General features: G+C 43.8%; 1 protein-coding gene and 1 long non-coding RNA gene across 2 annotated transcripts in view; one reads left to right on the top strand and one right to left on the bottom strand.

Annotated features, from left to right (window-relative positions):
* Positions 1 to 13,789, bottom strand: part of LOC138366233 (uncharacterized) — a 127,304-nt gene extending 113,515 nt beyond the window's left edge. The window contains exon 1 of the long non-coding RNA XR_011229110.1: positions 13,652 to 13,789. This is a non-coding gene — a long non-coding RNA (uncharacterized lncRNA). The remainder of the gene's footprint in view (positions 1 to 13,651) is intronic.
* Positions 13,790 to 18,363: 4,574 nt separating this feature from the next.
* Positions 18,364 to 21,251, top strand: LOC123757700 (anti-sigma-I factor RsgI2-like). Its single transcript, XM_045741549.1, has 3 exons — positions 18,364 to 18,425; positions 19,071 to 19,104; positions 20,769 to 21,251. Exons 1-3 carry the CDS (start codon positions 18,364 to 18,366, stop codon positions 21,249 to 21,251), a joined length of 579 nt encoding a protein of 192 aa, XP_045597505.1.
* The last annotated feature ends 496 nt before the right edge of the window (positions 21,252 to 21,747 follow it).

The following is a 21,747-nucleotide window of genomic DNA, read 5'->3' as shown; positions in this document are numbered from 1 at the left end:
GTCCAACCCGTCGATTGATATCCACCTCGCGTTCTGCCATCTCTGCTCCAATACACCTCAATATCTCGTGCAATTCGTATTTTTCTGTTTCTATTCTCTCTTGTCTAGTTGGTGCCCTAGATTCGAATAATCCATGTATTATAATAGACCGTCTCCTCAGTAATTCATTGTCATGCTGGTAGCCTGTCCCCTGGGGATTCCCCATCCCAACCGCAGTCACTAACCCATCTCCCACTAATCCTCTATCCTTAGCCATGCTGCTAAACCTTCCTAATTCGTTTGTGATACGAGCACATTCCCTCTCCCAGTCCTCTCTTCCCTTCCTAATCTCTTCCTGAACATAGAGCATAAGTTCTTGTTTCTGCCTCTCTACCGCATCCTGTATTTGCTGAAATACCTCACTTTTAATCCCCTGGATTAGATCCTCCAACCAATCACTCCTTCTCTCTACAAATTTCCCTATTAATTTGTCTATAAATCTGTCCTCCTCCTCATCCCTGCTGGTGATTGACCTTGAACCCCTTCTAGTCATTGCAGTAACAATCTAGCCAAAAAGGCGCTCCTCAATACCTTGCACAATCTGCTAACACAATAGGTGAGTGAATCTCCAATCGTCGTCCCACGTGGTGGTATAAGGATTGCTGCCGAGGTGAGGTCACGCGGTCAGAGGTCGGTGAGGTCTGGTTTCACACTGCACAGTATTTCCTCAACTATTTTGAATTACGCTAATTAAACTGTTTTTCTTCACTACCTTATGGCTCTGGTCAAAACCCAAGGTTTTTTCATTCACTTGTACATTCACTTATAGTCTTTTTCACTTCGAAGTTGCCTGATTACCCCTCCCACTCCACGAGTTATCCAGGAGCTCCCAACCCACGTCCACCCAACACGATGGTCACAAGACAAGTGTGTGTGTGTGTGTGTGTGTGTGTGTGTGTGTGTACTTTATGTGAGGTGTACATGTGTGTGTGTGTGTATGTGTGTGTGTGTGTGTGTGTGGGCGCGCGCGCGCGCATGCGTGCGTGCGTGCCTAGGGGTAGAGCCCCCTCCTACCACCACCCCCCGCTACCCCCCCCCTCCTCTACCGCCCTCCCTTTGCCACCAGTGATCCTAGCACCCTCTTAAATCACCAATATGTTCACCAGAGACCAATCCGGAAGAAATCCAGAAATCCTCACCAATCCGGAAGAAATATTTTGGTCTAAACAAGAACGGAGAGGCTTCCAAAACCTTACTGGAACAACGCTGTCTGAAACAACCTGTTTGGCAATCATAGCAAAAACCTGCTGGGCAATCCTAGGACACGTGCTTAGCTATCCTAGAACTTCCTGAAACATTTTATATGAAGACTGAGAACCTTTCCTAGTGAGAAATGAAGAACAATTCCATTCCATGATTCAACTGTCCATGAAGTGACCGTCTTTTCTAGGTGTTGTAATATATAAGGAAATCTGTTCCATGTATAGATGCAGTTATATATAAATAAATAAATATATATATATATATATATTGATGTGTGAAAAAATATATAATTAACGCCGCCTGCGCACTGTGATTTGGATTTGTTTCTAAGTTTTGATATACCTGAAGCTGTCACGTGTGTATATATATATATTCTTCCGCCATGTGTGTGTGTGTGTGTGTGTGTGTGTACTTACCTAATTGTACTTACCTAATTGTGCTTGCAGGGGTTGAGCTCTGGCTCTTTGGTCCCGCCTCTCAACCGTCGATCAACAGGTGTACAGGTTCCTGAGGGTGGTGTGTGTGTGTGTACTCACCTAATTGTGCTTGCGGGGGTTGAGCTTTGGCTCTTTGGTCCCGCCTCTCAACTGTCAATCAACTGGTGTGTGTGTGTGTGTGTGTGTGTGTGTGTGTGTGTGTGTGTGTGTGTGTGTGTGTGTGTGTGTGTGTGTGTGTGTGTGTGTGTCGGTATTTGAGAATAATACAAATATTAATGTTAGTGTCAAGAGAGATATATATGTGTGGCCGCTCCTGTCATTCCTGCTGGGAAGCTTTCTCCTTGCTGCTAGAACAAGATAAGCTGTAGAGCTTCGAGGTTCCAGCTTAAATGGCCATCCCGATTATATATACAAAAATCACTGACAGCTTAAAGTGACTTCACAAGGACTCTGAGGCTACTGGACAATTAGAGTGGTGTAATTACCACAGTTAGTGAGGTCGGCTCTTCGCCTCCACCCAGTCGAAGTCTGGGTGGGGTCAGGTCTCCATCAGTGGGGTTCTGGAGATGGGGGTATGGGGAAGGGGGATGAGGTAGGGGATGGTGGGGTGGGTGTTGGGGTATTAAGGGAGGTTGGGGGTTAGGGGGGGATAAGCCTCATGGGTCTAATTAAACCACGTTCGCTGTATTACTTTAGTGTATACTGCTGCATTATATTTTAAGTGTGGCTGGGACGCTTATCAGGGATGTGGCCGGGTGTGTGAGGCTGAGACGCTTGTCAGGGATGTGGCCGGGTGTGTGAGGCTGGGACGCTTATCAGGGATGTGGCCGGGTGTGTGAGGCTGAGACGCTCAAATACAATACATACGATGTTATTTTAGATTGATAATTATACTCTATAATAATAAATCAGTTTTTTTTTCGGGGATAGGACGCCTGTATATACATACTCTAGTACTGTATCGACGTGAAGAGAAGCATTAGGTGAATGGAAACGTATACCCAGTCATTTCTCTCGCGCCTGGGATCCCCCGATTGTGAATCGAGAACGCAGCCAACTGTGCTACGAGACCCCCACAGAAGCAATGCGCATCTCGTCCTGCTGTTGTCCTGCTCCATGTAACTGCTGGCAGGCACAGTTGGCTGAATCACGTGGAGGAGGCAGGTATGGATACACACACACACCTGGTCTACCCCTTGCTACACCTGGCTACTGTGCGGCGAGTGTATAAGGGACTATGGTTGCCAGGTTTGTAGATAAGAGAGCGTGTATTTCCTACCAGTCAAGCCACGTGTACACACACACACACACACACACACACACACCTGTCACTATGGCGGTGTGTTCACTCACAGGATGAGTGGCGCTGACCCAGTACTGTCACTATGGCGGTGTGTTCACTCACAGGATGAGTGACGCTGACCCAGTACTGTCACTATGGCGGTGTGTCCACTCACAGGATGAGTGACGCTGATCCAGTGCTGTCACTATGGCGGTGCTCCATCCCATCCCAGTAGTGTGAGTATAGTGAGGGGAGGGGAGTGAGTAGTGAGAGTTGAGTGAGTGTTGAGAGAAGTGAGAGTAGAGACGGCCAGCAGGAAGAGTGCCAGCACTCTCACTTATATAATCCTTGTGCTGTGACCAATCAGACTATTATTTTCGATACTTGGTATAATGTCTGCATCAGCGATATCCTTCCTTTTTCCTTTACTGATCCTCCTTTTGCTGTGTTGTAAATTTTGAAATAAAAATATATCTATCAATGTGTTTAACTTGCCATCTTATGGAGGGAAATAAATGAACCAGGTGAATTGTTTTTGCTCGTGTTGCAAAGGTCACTTGCAGCTCAAAAGGTCAATCAAAAGGTGTGACGTCATTTAACAAATCACTCAATTAGGCAATGCAGTTTGTTGCTTGGATGTAGTTAGTGGAGACCAACGCAAATTACTGCGTTAGTGCGTTATTGTTGGCATAGTGTGTGTATATATATATATATATATATATATATATATATATATATATATATATATGCAGAATAACCACATATGAAAAATAGAAACTGCTTAACGCGTTTTCGGCTAATTCGCCTTCATCAGAGCAAAGTAGAATGATTCTACTTTGCTCTGATGAAGGCGAATTAGCCGAAAACGCGTTAAGCAGTTTCTATTTTTCATATGTGGTTATTCTGCATACTTGGATCAGTGTTTTTGTGATCATTGTTGCATATATATATATATATATATATATATATATATATATATATATATATATATATATATATATATATATATATATATATATATATATATATGTGTGTGTGTGTGTGTGGCAACGACCATGTGCTCTTTGTACATGTGTAAATACAACATCACCTCGACTGCAAGAATCTAATTCAAAAAATAACTATTCAGAATTCTAAATCACAGACAACAACAATATGCAAGTCAGCAAGCACTCTAAAATACATAAAGAACATTATACATGAGGAATAACAGAGGACTTAAACCTTCTCCAAAATACAAAAAAGTACAGTGATATGAAAACGCCGAAGGGCAGGAGAGGAAGGTGCCAACCTCTGAACTTCACAGAGGAATATATTGGGTTGGGTTTTGTGAAAGAGTGTGTGTGGCACTCGACCAAACGAGTCAAGAGCCAAATCAACAACCCCTGTTACCGAACCAGTATTTACCCAGGTCTTTCCGTACAGTACTAGGGGGGGGGGTAGTGCATCTACCTACATCCCAATTTGAAAATCATCTTAAAAACTGGGAGGAGGATTTGGCAATGAATTGAATCAAGCAACGAATCAAAGGGGTATGTGGTATAGTGCTGGCATGTTGACCAGACCACACACTAGAGAGTGTGTGGTATACTCTTAGTATAGTGGTATACTCTTATATAGCGCTGGTATACTCGCCAGTATATTCAGTGAGCCACACACGAGTATAATAATTACTCCCAAGATTTGTTGATGTTCGTGTTATGAATTTATGAACATTTCTTAAGCATGGTAGTCGGTCGACCGAGTGGACAGCACGCGGGACTTGTGGTCCTGGGTTCGATCCCAGGCGCCGGCGAGAAACAATGGGCAGAGTTTCTTTCACCCTATGCCCCTGTTACCTAGCAGTAAATAGGTACCTGGGTGTTAGTCAGCTGTCACAGGCTGCTTCCTGGGGGTGGAGGCCTGGTCGAGGACCGGGCCGCGGGGACACTAAAAGCCCCGAAATCATCTCAAGATAACCTTAAGCATCCTGATACAAGCAAGTAAATATAATGAGTCAATGGTAATTAAACACGGGGCAAGTTGCTAGAAACACAAACCGAAACAGTCTCTATTTTCCGCTTGTTACAACTTGTAATAAAGTTGTTACATCTTGGCTTAACGTGTTTATGACGTATTGGAACGTTGTTACAACTTGCTATATTGGTTATCATAACTGGTTAGGAAGTGTTAAACCTTGTTCGAACGTTGTACCAACGTCGTAGTTTCGGTGTGTGTTTGGCGGGTGTCCACATTTACAATAGCGTGCCTAACTGCGTAAAAAAAAGTTTTATATTGTTTTTATTGGTGAATAATAATAATATTGTGTTAGTTCCTAATTGCTTTAGCTGAAATGTATATAAAATAGCTATCATTCCCCCCCACACACAAGCTTTACATTGAGTGATCAGGAGAGAGATGAAATTGACCCATTTTGAGAACCTTCTAGACAGATTTACTGCCGAGTGAACTTGGAATAGTGCTGAGTGAACTTGGAGTAGTGCCGAGTGAACTTGAAATAGTGCTGAGTAAACTTGGAATAATGCTGAGTGAACTTGGAGTAGTGCTGAGTGAACTTGGAGTAACTTCTAGATCTTGAGAGACAGTTTATATTAAGGACAGCGTGTACGTGCAACGTGTACGTTCAACGTGTACGTTCAACGTGTACGTTCAACGAATACAATATTGCCCAGTTGCCAGAGCTCCAGGCGGGCAAGATTCAGTGGTAAACACCTCAGGGTGAAGCTGTAGAGAGCATGGAGGGGACGTAGCTTCAATGGAGGCAACAGCTTCATGGAGGGACGTAGCTTCATGGAGGCAACAGCTTCTAGCGAAACACAACACCCAAAACAGGAGATGATGTTTTCCACCTGGAACCGCCTACCCGCCGATGTCGTAAATGATAAAACACTACTGCAGCTTAATATTCAGTTGGAACAGATTCGTATGAATAATAGAGGGGGAAGAGGGGGGACTCTTGACCAGCCGCCGGCTTTCAGTCCTCGTTGAAGCCACTAGAAACGGTAGCCCACAGGTAAAACAACCACACACACACACACACACACACACACACACACACACACACACACACACACACACACACACACATGGGGGCCTCGTAGCCTGGTGGATAGCGCGCAGGACTCGTAATTCTGTGGCGCGGGTTCGATTCCCGCACGAGGCAGAAACAAATGGGCAAAGTTTCTTTCACCCTAAGTGCCCCTGTTACCTAGCAGTAAATAGGTACCTGGGAGTTAGTCAGCTGTCACGGGCTGCTTCCTGGTGTGTGTGTGTGTGTGTGTGTGTGTGGTGTGGGAAAAAAAATAGTAAGTTAGTAGTTAGTTAGTAAACAGTTGATTGACAGTTGAGAGGCGGGCCAAAAGAGCAAAGCACAACCCCCGCAAAAACACAACTAGTAAACACACACACACACACACACACACACACACACACACACACACACACACACACACGGGGCCTCGCCGCTGATTGGACAACACTCGGGGGGTCGTAGTCCTAAGAGCCCGGGTTCGATTCCCGTCCGAGGCAGAAACAAATGGGTAGAGTTTCTTTCATCCTAATGGGCCTGTTCACCTAGCAGTAAATAGGTACCTGGGAGTTAGTACATTGTATGGCGCACACGGTGAGCCATATAATGTGTGGAACCAGGACAAGAAGTCGCACAAGAGGTGGGGCCCCAGGGTAAACAGAGGCAGCAGGAGAAAGAAGAGAGGCCCACCTCTAACAAGGGAAGACACAGCTTCCACCTATAACACCCAGTCATACACTCATACATTTATACACATACACTCATACATTTATACACATACACTCATACATTTATACACATATACTCATACATTTATACACATACATTTATACACATACACACGTAGAGGCACTTGTGTAAACACGAGAGCATTCATACACTCAAGGTCCCCATTAGTGGCACATACACACCTGCAGGCATAACAAACATGCTCCAGCCGACATACACGCATACAAAATACACAGCCAAAATACACAGCCATAACACACAGCCATTCAGCTGACCTATTTCACACACTAACACTCGTTGTTTACATATGAAATGTCGTAGACCCGTATCAACAAAACTTTATATATATATATATATATATATATATATATATATATATATATATATATATATATATATATATATATGATTCAAACAACAGTTAACTCTTTCCCACCTAACCACTAAGAAACTCGCTTCATGCAGGTCGGCGTTCAATCCCCGACCGTTCAAATGGTTGGGCACCATTCCTTCCCCCCCATCCCATCCCAAATCCTTATCCTGACCCCTTCCAAGTGCCATATAGTCGATATAGTCGTAATGACTTGGGGCTTTCCCCCTGATAGTTCCCTTCCCTTCACCCCCCCCCCTCCCCCCCCCCCCACAAAGTCTATCGTTGTTGTTGTTGTTGTTTTAGATTCATCTACTCGGAACAAAAAGTTCCAAGTAGCACGGGCTATGGTGAACCCGTAAACCAAGTCTATCGTTCAGACATCAATAAGTAGTGCTTCTTCCTTCTCTCACCCGTGATATATAAAAACAGATCAAGCCAATTCAAGTTCAAGTTCAAGTATATTTATTGAGATAAGCAAGAAATACATCTCAAAGGGATAGAGTAGCTTAGGCTATTTCTACCCCCCCCCCCCCAGATCAAGCCAATGTGCCCAAGTTAACATGTTAGTGCTGGGAACAAACAACACGCAGCAACAACATCTACTGTCATACAACATTCCTGGCTCACAGACTCGACGCGTTCCCGCGCTATAAAAGGCAAACTGGACCAGCGAACAACAGCAAAATGACAGAGGAGGCAAACTAGCCCCAACTAACTTTGACAGAGTCCCGCCAGCGCTTGAACAAAGGCGGACCAGCAATCATTTGCTCACTAAACACCTGTGTCCAACACCTGTGTTAAGTATATAACTAGTGCGCAAGTCACACACAAAAAAATATATAATCATTCATGCCTCAGTGGCTGTACATTTATAATTGAGTTTCCGCAAGAATTGTAATAATATAACTGTTAATCATTTTAATTATTTACTGTATAATTTAAATTTTAATGGGGAGCGTCCTAGAGGTAGCAGAGACGGGAATTAAACCAAAAATATATATTTATATAGTTGAAATAAGTATTAGAAGCACACATACACTTATAGTATACTTCATATATTGAGGTATAATAACGAATTAAATTGATATAGAATAGAATATAGTATGCCCAGCCTATACGGGGCCTCCTGGCCGTGTTAGCCGCCGCCATGGGGCTGCCATTGCCTCCTGTCCGCCGTTCTGAAACCATTGGAGTCGAATTCTCTGGGCAGAGAATTCAAGCATCACTTCAATATTGTAAATTCAAGCATCACCTGACGGTGGTGCTTGATTTACAAGTCGTATTGAGGAATGGAGTTGGTAGTTTATGATCATTTAATGCGACGTGGTGATTGTCGAAAACTGTAAATCAATGGGAGATATGGTGTATTTTTTCCTAATGTAAAATAGTTTGCCATTGATTGGCGGGTTTTCTCTTATGGGTCTGTCTGGCGTAACTCACAATTCGTTTGTGAGCTTTCAAATGGAGCCATTACATAAACAAACAGCAAGATTAGAGATTTATCTATTTCATTTAGCGTTGGTTGAATGAACCAACGCGTAATAACGACGAAATTCGAGGTGAGGTGTTTCTTGCAATGGTGGTATATGGCAACGAGTCCCAAGTTGAATGCTAGTGTTAACTAGTTTTGTAATTGCTCATTTACCTTTCTGAACCCCAAGAATGTTTATTTATATACTTGAAATAAGCACACATTCACTTGTAATATACGTCACCGCAACGGCAGTTTGGCGAGCGACCTAGACTCTCAATATGAAAGCTGGTTTAGTAATTAGCTGTGCAATCCTTCATTTAGCTCTCTAAAGATGGAAAGAATGAGGACACGTCTTGAAGTAACAGAGACGGAGGAGACGTCTTGGAGGTAGCAGAGGTGGAGGAGACGTCTTGGAGGTAGCAGAGACGGACGAGACGTCTTGGAGGTAGCAGAGACGGAGGAGACGTCTTGGAGGTAGCAGAGGTGGATGGCACTGAAGGTACTCACCTAGTTGTGCTTGCGGGGTTTGAGCTTCAGTTCTTTGGTCCCGCCTCTCAACCATCACATGTGTGAGCAGTTTAGAGGCACAACCCCGCCTGGAGGTTATCACATGTCTGAGAACTGACAAACTTCCTCCTTATCGAAGAGGCAAGTCATCAGCTTTTTTTCATGGACTAGAGAAAAACCAGAATGTGAATGGGTGGTGGCAGGAGTGAAGAACTGGGTAAAAACCTGAACGGTGATGGGGGTGTGTAAATTGCCCCCCGGGTGCTGGCAAGGTGCTGGAATACCAAAGTACCTTCCTTTTCCCCTGCCTTCCCTGTCCTTGGTTTCTCTCCCTGCCCCTCTCTCCTTGTATAGCCCTCTTCCCTCTATGCTCCTTCTCACTGCACGTCTATCACTCTATCTCTCTCTCTCTCTCTCTCTCTCTCTCTCTCTCTCTTCCTATTTCGCTGTATCTGCCCCCTCTCTCTTTGTCCCTGTCTCACTTTCCTTTTCTCATTATTAGTATCTCCTTCTCTCTCTCTCTCTCTCTCTCTCTCTCTCTCTCTCTCTCTCTCTCTCTCTCTCTCTCTCTCTCTCTCTCTCTCTCCTCTCCCTGCTCCCCTTTCTCCAATAGGACCAATTTATCTTGTTCTTTCTCTTCGAGAATTAGAAAAAGTAAACTTGCCTTTAAATTCAAGAAAGGAGCCAGAGAAGACTGCCAAGACAAGATCCCCGTGTGGCTAACAAGCACCCTATGGGTCCTCAACTAATCACAGGGACCCATACTTGTCCTAATTTATATATAAAAAAACACTAATTACATAGTGGTTTTGAAGTGATTACCTCTAAGGAACCTCCTCCCTGTGAGGAGGTACCTATATATATATATATATATATATATATATATATATATATATATATATATATATATATATATATATATATATATATATATATATATATATATATATATATGTGTGTGTGTGTGTGTGTGTGTGTATGTATATCACGAAAGTAAACACGTGATTAGGTATATATATACCTAATCACACGTGATTAGGTATATATATATATATATATATATATATATATATATATATATATATATATATATATATATATATATATATATATATATATATACCTAACCATCCTCGTAGGTAAAAATGAAAACAATATTCCTGTATTCTTTGATGTGTTGAAACACGAAAACATTCAGAATTTTAGTTGCATTTATTCCGATGTAGATACTTACGCATAACTGAATCCCGTGGTTCTTTTTTTTTGGGTGGGGAGAGGATATAGCTGTGCAACCATTGTTTGAGTGGTGAAGCAACTTGTAGCCCCGTGTTGGTGGAGGCGGGTAGAGTGAGTGAGTACTCTGCTCCCGCTCTTGCCGGGGAAGGAGGGGGTCGTGGCGGTGGTGGTGGTGGAGAGGCACTATAACCTTGGCACCAGAGGGACGGATATCTGGTCGGTATTTCATCTGGGAATTATGTACTGTGGGGCGGGGTTTTCATCTAGTGAATCGAGGCTCTTGGGCCACAAGCTGTGGGAGCGGGGCGTCTCATCTTGGGCCACAAGCTGTGGGAGCGGGGCGTCTCATCTTGGGCCACCAGCTGTGGGAGCGGGGCGTCTCATCTTGGGCCACCAGCTGTGGGAGCGGGGCGTCTCATCTTGGGCCACCAGCTGTGGGAGCGGGGCGTCTCATCTTGGGCCACCAGCTGTGGGAGCGGGCGTCTCATCTTGGGCCACCAGCTGTTGGAGCGGGGCGTCTCATCTTGGGCCACCAGCTGTGGGAGCGGGGCGTCTCATCTTGGGCCACCAGCTGTGGGAGTGGGGCGTCTCATCTTGGGCCACCAGCTGTGGGAGCCGGGCGTCTTATCTTGGGCTACCTGCTGTAGGACCGGGGCGTCTCATCTTGGAGCAATCTTTCTAACAATGGGTCCTCTAACATTTCGATGGTGTTTCACACCCTGGTGGCTTGGTGCTGCAGTCTGATGTTTTTGTCGGAGAAGTGCCTGGTGGGGCAGAGGAAAACGAGCCTCTACCTACCCCTCCTACCTTACTCTCATCTTAAAGTCGACATCTCTCACCACCTCCCCTCCCCCCCTCCCTTCGCCCCACCTCCTGCTTCCCCTCACCACCCACATCTTCACCCCCCCCCTTCCCCCATTTCCACCCCAAATCTTCCCAATCTCCTCTTCCCAAATCTCCAATCCTCCCAGAGCTTACCAGACGATATATTCAGGAGTCTTTACCCAACTTTTTCTAAGCTCTCGTCTTCGCTTCACTTAATTTAATAATAATTCAATTTACTTTTTAAATTTGATAATTGTATTTACTTGTGATAAGCCTTCTCTGTTTTTGGCTTCTGCTCTCACCAACTATTTACTCACCAAGCAGTGAATATATATGTATATATATATATATATATATATATATATATATATATATATATATATATATATATATATATATATATATATATATATATATATATATTTACTTATTTTTGCACACAAACTCAGGGGTGAACAGCTTTCATAACTCAGTATTTCACTTCTGTCCGCCGGATAAAAATCTGATTTATGACACCGCGTTTATGTATTGGTCGTTGCCTAAAGTCTCCCACTTGCCAAGGTAACCACGCACACGCACACACGCGCACACACACACACACACACACACACACACACACACACACACACACACACACACACACACACACACACACACACACACACACACACACCAGACACACAATGAGGTCTGGTAGCTGAGTGGGCAGCGCGCGGCACTTATAATCCTGAAGCCCGGGTTCGATTCCAGGAGCCGGAAGAAACAAATGAGCAGAGTTTCTTTCACCCTGATGCTCCTGTTACCTAGCAGTAAATAGATATCTGGAGTTAGACAGCTGTATACGGGCTTTCCTGTGGTGTGTGCGCGCGCGCGTGTGTGTGTGTGTGTATTCACCTATTTGTACTTCCGGGGGTTGAACTCTGCTCTTTCGGCCCGCCTCTCAACTGTCAATCAATCAACTGTTATTAACTACTAATTTTTTTTCCTCCACACACACACATACACACACCCTCAGGAAGCAGCCCGTAGCAGCTGTCTAACTCCCAGGTACCTATTTACTGCTACGTAAAAGGGAGCTTCAGGGTTAAGGAAATTCTGCTCGGCTGTCTCCCCCGAGTACGGGGATCGAACCCCGGTCCCTAGGTCCACGAGTCCTAGAGTGCTGTCAACTCGGCCACCCAGCTATGTGTGTGTGTGTGTGTGTGTGTGTGTGTGTGTGTGTGTGTGTGTGTGTGTGTGTGTGTGTGTGTGTGTGTGTGTGTGTGTGTGTGGAGGAAAAAATAGTTAGTAGTTAGTAACAGTTGATTAATTGATAGTTGAGAGACGGGCCGAAAGAGCAGAGCTCACCCCCCCCCCCCCCCCGGCAAGCACAACTAGGTGAATACACACACACACTCTTTCACACTGAAAGGAACTTTTCAACTCTCACGAGGTCTGAAATTCCATGAAACGCAACTTCCTAACCTAACCTAACGAAGCAAAGTCATTAGACAGGAGGTGGTATAAGGCTGATAACATCAAAGGGTTTCAATATGAGTGTGTGTGAGGCTGAGAAGCCTAAAGACACGAAGGAAGAAGCACACAAGGAGCTGTAGAAGTGGAGAACTCGTCCGGCATATGTCCAAGACCTCAGGCCTGGGGGCCTTGTGGTTCCTGATGTGAGGCGAATGGTAAAGGTTTAGGAAGATTGTGATCCCAGACTGGACGAGGGATTCAGGAAATTGTAGACGTGCTTAGATTGTGATATTGGAGTCAAGGAGTTGAGGAATTCTTATTCGTGGGGGGAGGGGGATGGGGGGGTGTGAATGGTGAAGGTTGAAGAGGGGGGGGACGTGGGGGGTTGTCATAGTTAGGGACGTAGGGATAGTGAACGTAGATTTTACGTAGCCTCGGAGAGGCTACGGGATCCAGTAAATTAGTGAACGTGGTTTTGGTGACTGTAGGTTTGGTGGATTTAAAGTTAGCGAAAACCGTGATAAAACACAAGAGCCTCGGTGCCTATATACACAACGTGACCCAACAACGGAGGATAACAAAACAAATTAACGACAAATGGCGTCAAGAAACGAGAATGACGATACTCAACAGCTGGGCTCAGCTGGCGATGCATACGCAAGTGCCCGTTACAGCCCTCCACATTTATATTCATGTCTCTGGAATTGGCGACTCGTTTGCCAGAACCACTTGACGGTGAATGGGGTTTGTCTCAACGTTCCGGTCATTTGTATTCTAAACTGCCACAATGTTAAATGGTAATCATCACTCAGGGGAAACACTGAACATGAGATGAAGGTGTTTAGTGAAACTGATGCCAATGAACTCAGGGTGTATATATGTGTGTGTATATATATATATATATACACATACACATGTGTACATACACATGAATAACGTATATACATTGTTGCATATATAAGCCGAACTTCATGTATGCGTTAGCAATGGATTGCCAGCCACAGGCAAATCCAAACCAAAGCGCCCAGTTGTAATGTTACCAAAAATATAAGGAATACACAACCTTGTAAATGGAAGCTTGTAGATTATATACCTCTTCATGGCACCTGACAGTGAGGGCACACACACACACACGCTCGCTGATTGCTTGTAGTAACACAAATGTAAATATGTAACGGACGGTGGCTAACTTCTGTCTCTGTTTGACACTTTCCAACGGGACAACAATATACCGCGCACGCCACACAGCGGTAACTATCGGAACCACTCTAAGCTACTATATAACTATTAATTACTATAAACGCTATAGACACTAGTATTTATTACCAGTTATAATATTTTGTTATTGAGGATATATATATGCAAATACTGACACAATGATCCCTGATTGGGAATATTATAGTTGTAAGGTTGGGGGGGGGGGGTTGTGGGAAGAGTAGTGGTGGTTATAATAAGAATAGCAGTGATTGTAGCTAGAATGGTAGTAGTTGTGGTGGCTGTGAAGGTGGGTGGTGGTGGTTGTTGTGGGATGGGGTGGTGGAGGTGGGCCTCACACACACACACCAACAAAGTAAGCTTAATATATTCGATCTTATATCACCTGGGTTTCATTTCTATTTAACATTTCATATATTTTTCCTCGTCCATGATATTGACCTGAAGTTGAGTCAGGGACCCTGACCTTGAAGGTCTAACGTCATGTCAATAATTAATGTCTCAGTGTCACCTGACGAGTAGTGACATCCCAAGAGTCTGGTAACAGGCTTTGAAGTTTTAAAACTATTCCAAATTGGAATAGGCTATTTTTTTTTTTAGAGTAGCCTATTTTTATCACTGGTGACTCGTAGCCATGGAAATGCAACTTTAGAGGAAAGGCTGATAACAGGAAACTAGATTTTATAAATATTTTCCTGAAATAGGGATTTAAAGATCTGATGAAAGTTATAGCGCACTAGACTCATTATAAGGGAACCACCGAATATTCTGACTTACGGACAATACCATTAGTTCACTAGAGACAAAACTATATTAGTTCACTAAATATATGTATATATATATATTTAGTGAACCCCCCCCCCCCAAAAAAAAAAAACAGTATAAATCAAACTTTTTGGTGTAAGTGATTAACATTTAGGTTATAATTAGTAACGTGAAATATATTGGAAAAATGGGAGGATACCATTAGAGCAGCGAGACAGATTACTCAGTTTATATCACACAATTTGTTTAATGAGAAAACAATTTGAAGGAGAACTAATATAAACTAAATAATACCATAACATTATTAGAATTCGTACACATTCAGTATTCTACATCAACAGATTCTTAGGCTATACAGCTCAAAATCACTCAAACCACATCAGTTCATATAACAGATCAGGCTTCACTAGGACTCAAAATGTCTTTCAGTTTCTCATTTCATTGTGATAGTAATTGATTCATAAGCTGTGGATTTCCCTGTTCTCTCTGCTGATTAGTTGTTGAATGCTATCCTGAATACCGGCTCCACCACTCTATATATTATTACTCATTCCAAGATTGAATTTGCTAACAATTTAGCTGATATTTCTGGAAAAGTTGGCGTGGCCAGGGAGTTTATTTTACGTGGACTTAAAATGCACTAGTAAAAATATATATAGGAGTCAACGTTTTCCATCGCCAACCATCAACAGGAAACGACGACACGTCAATCACCTTCCTTCCTTCCTTCCTTCCTTCCTCCTTCCTTCCTTCCTTCCTTCCTTCCTTCCTTCCTTCCTTCCTTCCTTCCTTCCTTCCTTCCTTCCTTCCTTCCTTCCTTCCTTCCTCTCTTGTTGCATTATATGTAAGAAAATTAACTTGGAGATGTGCAAGGACACGATCCTGGCCGCCAGCCTTCACTTGCTGCGCTAAAATCTTGGTATTGATTTAAAAGGAGGTGGACGAGAGAGGCAGGAAGCACTCCACTAGTAAGACCTCCACCGCTTCACTCCTCGAGGTCCACCTCCACTATGCGTGTATAGTCACCCTTAAATATATATATATAAGTAAATATGATAATAAACACGAGCGAAAAGAGTTACTGCTTTGAACCAATGATGGTCGACAAGCGGGGCTTAAGAACCGATGGTAAACCCTGTAAGTTCTACTAGGTGAGAACAGCTGGGCGAGAACACGCACGCACGCACGCACGCGCACGCACGCACACACGCACACACACACACACACACACACACACACACACACACACACACACACACACACACACACACACACACACACACACACACACACACACACACACACACACACACAGCTACTTAAGTAACATGACAGAAATCGATAAAGTGAAGCCTGTCGGCTGATAAGAGGAGACACTTCCTTATCTCCCCCGTCGTCACGCATAGCATTGGTTTCTGTCATTCCTCCACCACCACTGCCACCACCACCACTGCCATCACCACCACTTCCACCACCACTACTTCCATCACCACTACTTCCACCACCACCACTGCCATCACCACTACTATTGCCACTGCCGACATAGTGTGGTTGTGGGTTGTTACCGATACTGAACCCTCAAGCCCTAGCAATTCCCTCCGGGTTTTCTGCATCGCTGATGATGGATCCAAGTCTGCAACCTTGCAGGCAAAGTTCAGCATCCCACAGCTGCTCAAACATCTGCCAAGTAATCCACGGACTCTCCACGCCAAGTTGTACTCACCTAGTTGTGTTTGCGGGGGTTGAGCTCTGGCTCTTTGGTCCCGCCTCTCAACCGTCAATCAACAGGTGTACAGATTCCTGAGCCTATTGGGCTCTATCATATCTACACTTGAAACTGTGTATGGAGTGTGTGTATTGTATATTCAAGTGTGTGTGTGTGTTCTCGTTCTCAAATTCTTGTGTAATGACTCACATTGTATTTTAATCTTGACATAGTGAACCTTAAGTTAAATTGCCTGAATTGTGATATATATCATATTTAAATATAACTGATGACTTTATGGTTTAAATTGTCTTTACTCAACCACCGCAAGCTCAACCACCGCAAGCACAAATAGGTGAGTACACACACACACACACACACACACACACACACACACACACACACACACACACACACACACACACACACACACACACACACACACACACACACACACACACAGTCGTAATCTGACCCCCATCCAGGTCAGACGTGATCAAGTGTGTAGGGGGGGGGGAGAGAGGGTGGATACTGTGCATAGTGTAAGAGATACTGTGATTTGAATAGTGGAAAGTGAACTAGCAATGCTGGAAACTGTGAATGTGGAAATTAGAAGCTCAAGACTTTGAAGACGACGTGCCGGGAAATACTCACCTATTGTGGTGGGAGGAGGGTGAGGTAACTGTCACCCGTCCTGCTTAAGGTGGTCTACTCTGCAGTGACTGGCTCAGCAAAAGTAACTAGGTCAAGAAGCTGCATGAAGGAACTCACAATGGGACGAGTAGATAGGATTGTAGAGAGAGCTTTGGAGGACTGGGTAGTGAGGGGTAAACTTTGGATGGAGGAGATAATCTTGGAACAGAAAAAGTATTTGGACACAAAATGGGAATGTGAGAGGGCCAAATAGAAGCAGTGGATAGAGGGATTTTATAAAGGGGAAAATTAGGAAGATGGAAAAAGAGTGGGGGGGGGGAGGGGGAGGCAGCAACTGAAAGATTGTAGAGTGGGGTCACAATATGTCATGAGCCATTGAAGCAGGAGTGATGAGAGAGATAATGACAAGGAACTACAGAAGAATAGAACAATTGTAATACAGGGGACTAATAGAGGAACACCAGCCTTCACAACACGAGAGGATACAATATGAAAGACTAGAGCTGGGAGAGATCATGAGATGTTTACATGCTGACTGAGCGATGGCGGAGTTTGTCATATATCACACCACATTGGACCACATACCTCGGGTACTACGAATTCATCTGTTTTGGTAGAATTTACCAATGTACACGCAGTTGAATATATACTAAGGAGGTCAGAGAATTTCATGACAGCAGAACCACTCTGACCGCACATGATCCTGCTCTGCCCCACACCCCCCGTTCGAATCATGCCCACGCCCTACCCTCCCGTCCACACCCTTCTCACCCGCCCACCCACACCCTGCTCACCACCCGGCCCCCGTCTAAATCTTAACAAACACACAGTGATGACTATTCCCCCTTTTCAATGGCTACTTTAAAAATAAATCTTCAACCCTGGTGTCAAGATATAACAGCCTTGTTGTTGAAGGCGGAAGAGTTACTGATGTATGAGAAAAACACACTACAATCCCACCACACCTGTTCTCATTATATAGGCTACACCTATATGAATATCCTGGCGGTATATTATGTCATGTTCCGCCAGGATATACATATCTAATGCACGTGTCACAGAGGGTATATATTTAAATGTATAATTAAATGAGTTCGAAGAATAATAAGGGATTCTGACGGGCTTTAGATATAAAAGCACAAAGAAGAAGAGCGACCATTAATATAATATATAAAGATTCCACAAATCCACGACATTTCAAATATATCACATAATTATATACGAGGGTCTCCATGTCCGCCTCAGGCCAGCTCGGAAATTTTTCTGAATTTTGATATAATCTTCCCTCGATGCCATTCCTGAAAAATGGTGCGCTTAAAGGTGATGCTTCAGCGGTCGGCCCTCCCTCTCCCCCGCCCTCCTCACCGCTGACTACTGAAGTGCTGCTGGTGGAGGGAGAGGGGGTCGAACTCCACCCCCTCCTTCACACAACGGGCATGGAGGCACCAACTGCTCCAGTTTCCCCAAGCACAGAAGATGGACCGCTGAAGGATCGGCAGTGAAGAAAGTGGCAGCCATCTTGCCGGGTACACAAATGCTATGGTTCCTCCTGTGATCCCGTCGTCTTGTGTGGACGACGGAACACAGGCTGGCTGGCTGGCTCTAACCTAACGTATTCGACTATTGTAACGACTATTCAATGTTCATGTATAGTCTACGTAACGGTGTCATGCGTGTCGGAAACACCAACGGGTCTATCCTCACCCAGAACCTATATAAACCTGAATAAACATTTGATTTGATTTGATATACAATATTGCTGACGAACGTGCACGGATGGAGAAATAAGGAAGACTATTTTGTATTCAGATAGCCGGGTACTATCTACTACTTAGCACTAGCTGGCCGGCACGTACGACTTATAAGGCAGTTTACAAACGAGTATTTTCGTCAGTTTATAGCAAACGCACCCCTGTTAGGTTTGGTTTGGCTACGTTCGGTTATGTTTGATTATAGGCTAGGTTAGGTTTGGTTATATGACAGGTTAGGTTTGGTTATATGACAGGTTAGGTTTGGTTATATGACAGGTTAGGTTTGGTTATATGACAGGTTAGGTTTGGTAATGTCAGGTTAGGTTTTAAGTTAGGCTAGGTTAGGTTTGATTATATTAGGTTAAGTTATGTTTGGTTATATTTTGTTATAGGTTTAGTTTGGTTAAACTTGACCAAAACTTCAAGGTATGTTACATTCAGTTATAGAAAAGTATCGTTTCTAAATACCGAAGTACTTGATCCTTAGATGACTGGGAGATAAGCAGGTGGGTGAGAAATGTTAGAAATAGCTTAAGCTACTCTATCCTTTTGAGATGTATTTTATTGTCTCAATAAACGTACTTGAACTTGAATAACAAGAATATATAATCCATGTGAAATTTTCATAATCCATCTGGGTGACAATGGGATATGCAATTACCACATATGACTATTCAAGAACTCTTAATCCATACCTGTCATGTTGATATGTAATGTTGAATCGATGCTGATCCTATGTAGATTTAATGTTACTCGGTCATATTTTGCCTGGTGGGTCACAATCACTGGTTAATTGTAATAACAGTAATATGTACAATGTCTTTACCTCAAAATATATATTTATTTTACTTAAAGCCCAATAAAAATATTCATATGAACAAATAATATGAAAGAAACTTACACTGATCGATATGCCTAAATTCTATATGCTTAGAATTGTTATTTATAACATTACTTCATAAAACAAACAGGTAATATATATATGTATGTTTGTATCTCATCTGTTTAGTCTACCTTGACTATGGGGACCCCACTTGACCTAGACTACCCAGAGGAATATACCTGGAGTTAACCCCGCCCGGGGTTAACTCCCAGTATACTCGGTATACTCCCGGTATATATATATATCACATCTGCAGATAACATAGCTAACCTATAACTCTTGCAGCAGCATTGCCGTCATGGTTATACATTCTGTCGTTACTTGCCTTCGATCAGCCACTCTCCTTCCTTCCTTCCTTTCCCCACATCTCTCTAACACACACACACGCAAGTACGTACGTTCCATTATATAAAGACGACGCAATCCAGAGACACATTGGGGAATTTATCGGGGGAGAGATATGCAGCCTCTCCAACAAATGAAATTCTGCCCTCCCACCAAGGAATTCCCAATAGGCTATTCACAGCTTCGTCCAAACATTGCCATTTCCGGAAAAAAACACTGCCTCCGTGTATCCGCTAGCCTGATACCAGTGAAGTTAGTAAGTAATTATCAAAAGAAGGTGCCAAGCTGGGAGACTATGTAGCTGATATCGGTTAACTGGCTACACGAAGTGGTAACTCTCAACGGCTGAGCCATGGGAGGGGGAGGCAAGAGTTTCTCATTTCTGGCGACAATTTTAATATTTTAGAATACCGTTAAAAATAAATGTATGAATATTCAGAATATACAAATGCCAATGGTGAAATATGATGAAGAGTTTTGTATGTGTGTGTGTTGCTGCTGTGTCTTCAGCCAACTTGAAAAGCAACACTTACGTTACAATAACGTGGCTGAAAAAATGATGACTAAACCACAATTCAGAAGATTGCGATGTGATGACGTGTAGGTCCGTCTTGGTTCATTACCTTATTCTTACCTGCTTCTCTTACTATTTTACCTTATATATTTGCCTATACCTTCCTCTCTTCTTTCTGCAAATCTCAACCCATCCCGTGGGCGGTGGTGGAAAGTCACAGAGGCACATAATGGGTTCAGAAACTGAACGCCACAGTTCATTTACCTAAGCAATTAACAGTGTCTGAGCTAAATTGTTGGCAAGGTGGTTGCCAACCTAGTCATATGCACAGGCCCATGACAATACCAGACAAAGTTGACAATACCAGGCAAGGTTGACACGCCAGTGACAACACCAGGCAAGGTTGACACGCCAGTGACAACAGCAGGCAAGGTTGACACGCCAGTGACAACACCAGGCAAGGTTGACACGCCAGTGACAACACCAGGCAAGGTTGACACGCCAGTGACAACAGCAGGCAAGGTTGACACGCCAGTGACAACACCAGGCAAGGTTGACACGCCAGTGACAACACCAGGCAAGGTTGACACGCCAGTGACAACAGCAGGCAAGGTTGACACGCCAGTGACAACACCAGGCAAGGTTGACACGCCAGTGACAACACCAGGCAAGGTTGACACGCCTTTGGCAGCATCAGGCAACGTTGATACATTGATGACAACACCAAGCAAGGTTAACATGCCTCTCACAACACCCGTCAAGGTTAATCTGTCCAGGGGGGCAACATCACCATGGCTACGCATCTCGCATAATTCTCTAGTCTTTCAATAACCGGTATGCCGATTAGTGATGCGATATACATCCCCGGGGGTATATTTAAAGGAATGGTGTGGGAGGTTGGTACCTGCTTCACTCTCGTCTCTCCCTCTTCCACTATCACCCTTCTCTTCCCATTTATACTCCACTCCATCTTTCTCTCCCAACCCTCTTGTTTTCGAACATGAGATTCTCCCCCTGTTCGCTGTCACAAGAAATGTAAAGAAATCTAAAGACATTTTAATTGGGCCAATATGACCATCCCCGACCACCCTATGCCAATTCAGTACCTCTAAACATACATTTTGCAAACCTGGGTGAAGCTAGCCCCAAACATCTGGCCTCCAACCTCATAGAGACTCATAAATTGTCACAAGAGCTCTAGGGTATTGGATTTAAAAGAGAGACGACTGTCAAATACTTTTGTATAGTCTGCTGGCATAGTGGTTATAGTAATGGACACTCCAAGGGGCATGTCTGACTGGGTTCGAATCCTTCATGGGGTTAAGAG

The sequence above is a fragment of the Procambarus clarkii genome, chromosome 19 (assembly GCF_040958095.1).
Source record: "Procambarus clarkii isolate CNS0578487 chromosome 19, FALCON_Pclarkii_2.0, whole genome shotgun sequence".
In the NCBI taxonomy this organism is placed as follows: domain Eukaryota; kingdom Metazoa; phylum Arthropoda; class Malacostraca; order Decapoda; family Cambaridae; genus Procambarus; species Procambarus clarkii.
The sequence above is the reverse complement of the archived record's forward strand: the minus strand, read 5'-3'. Positions and strand labels throughout refer to the sequence as shown.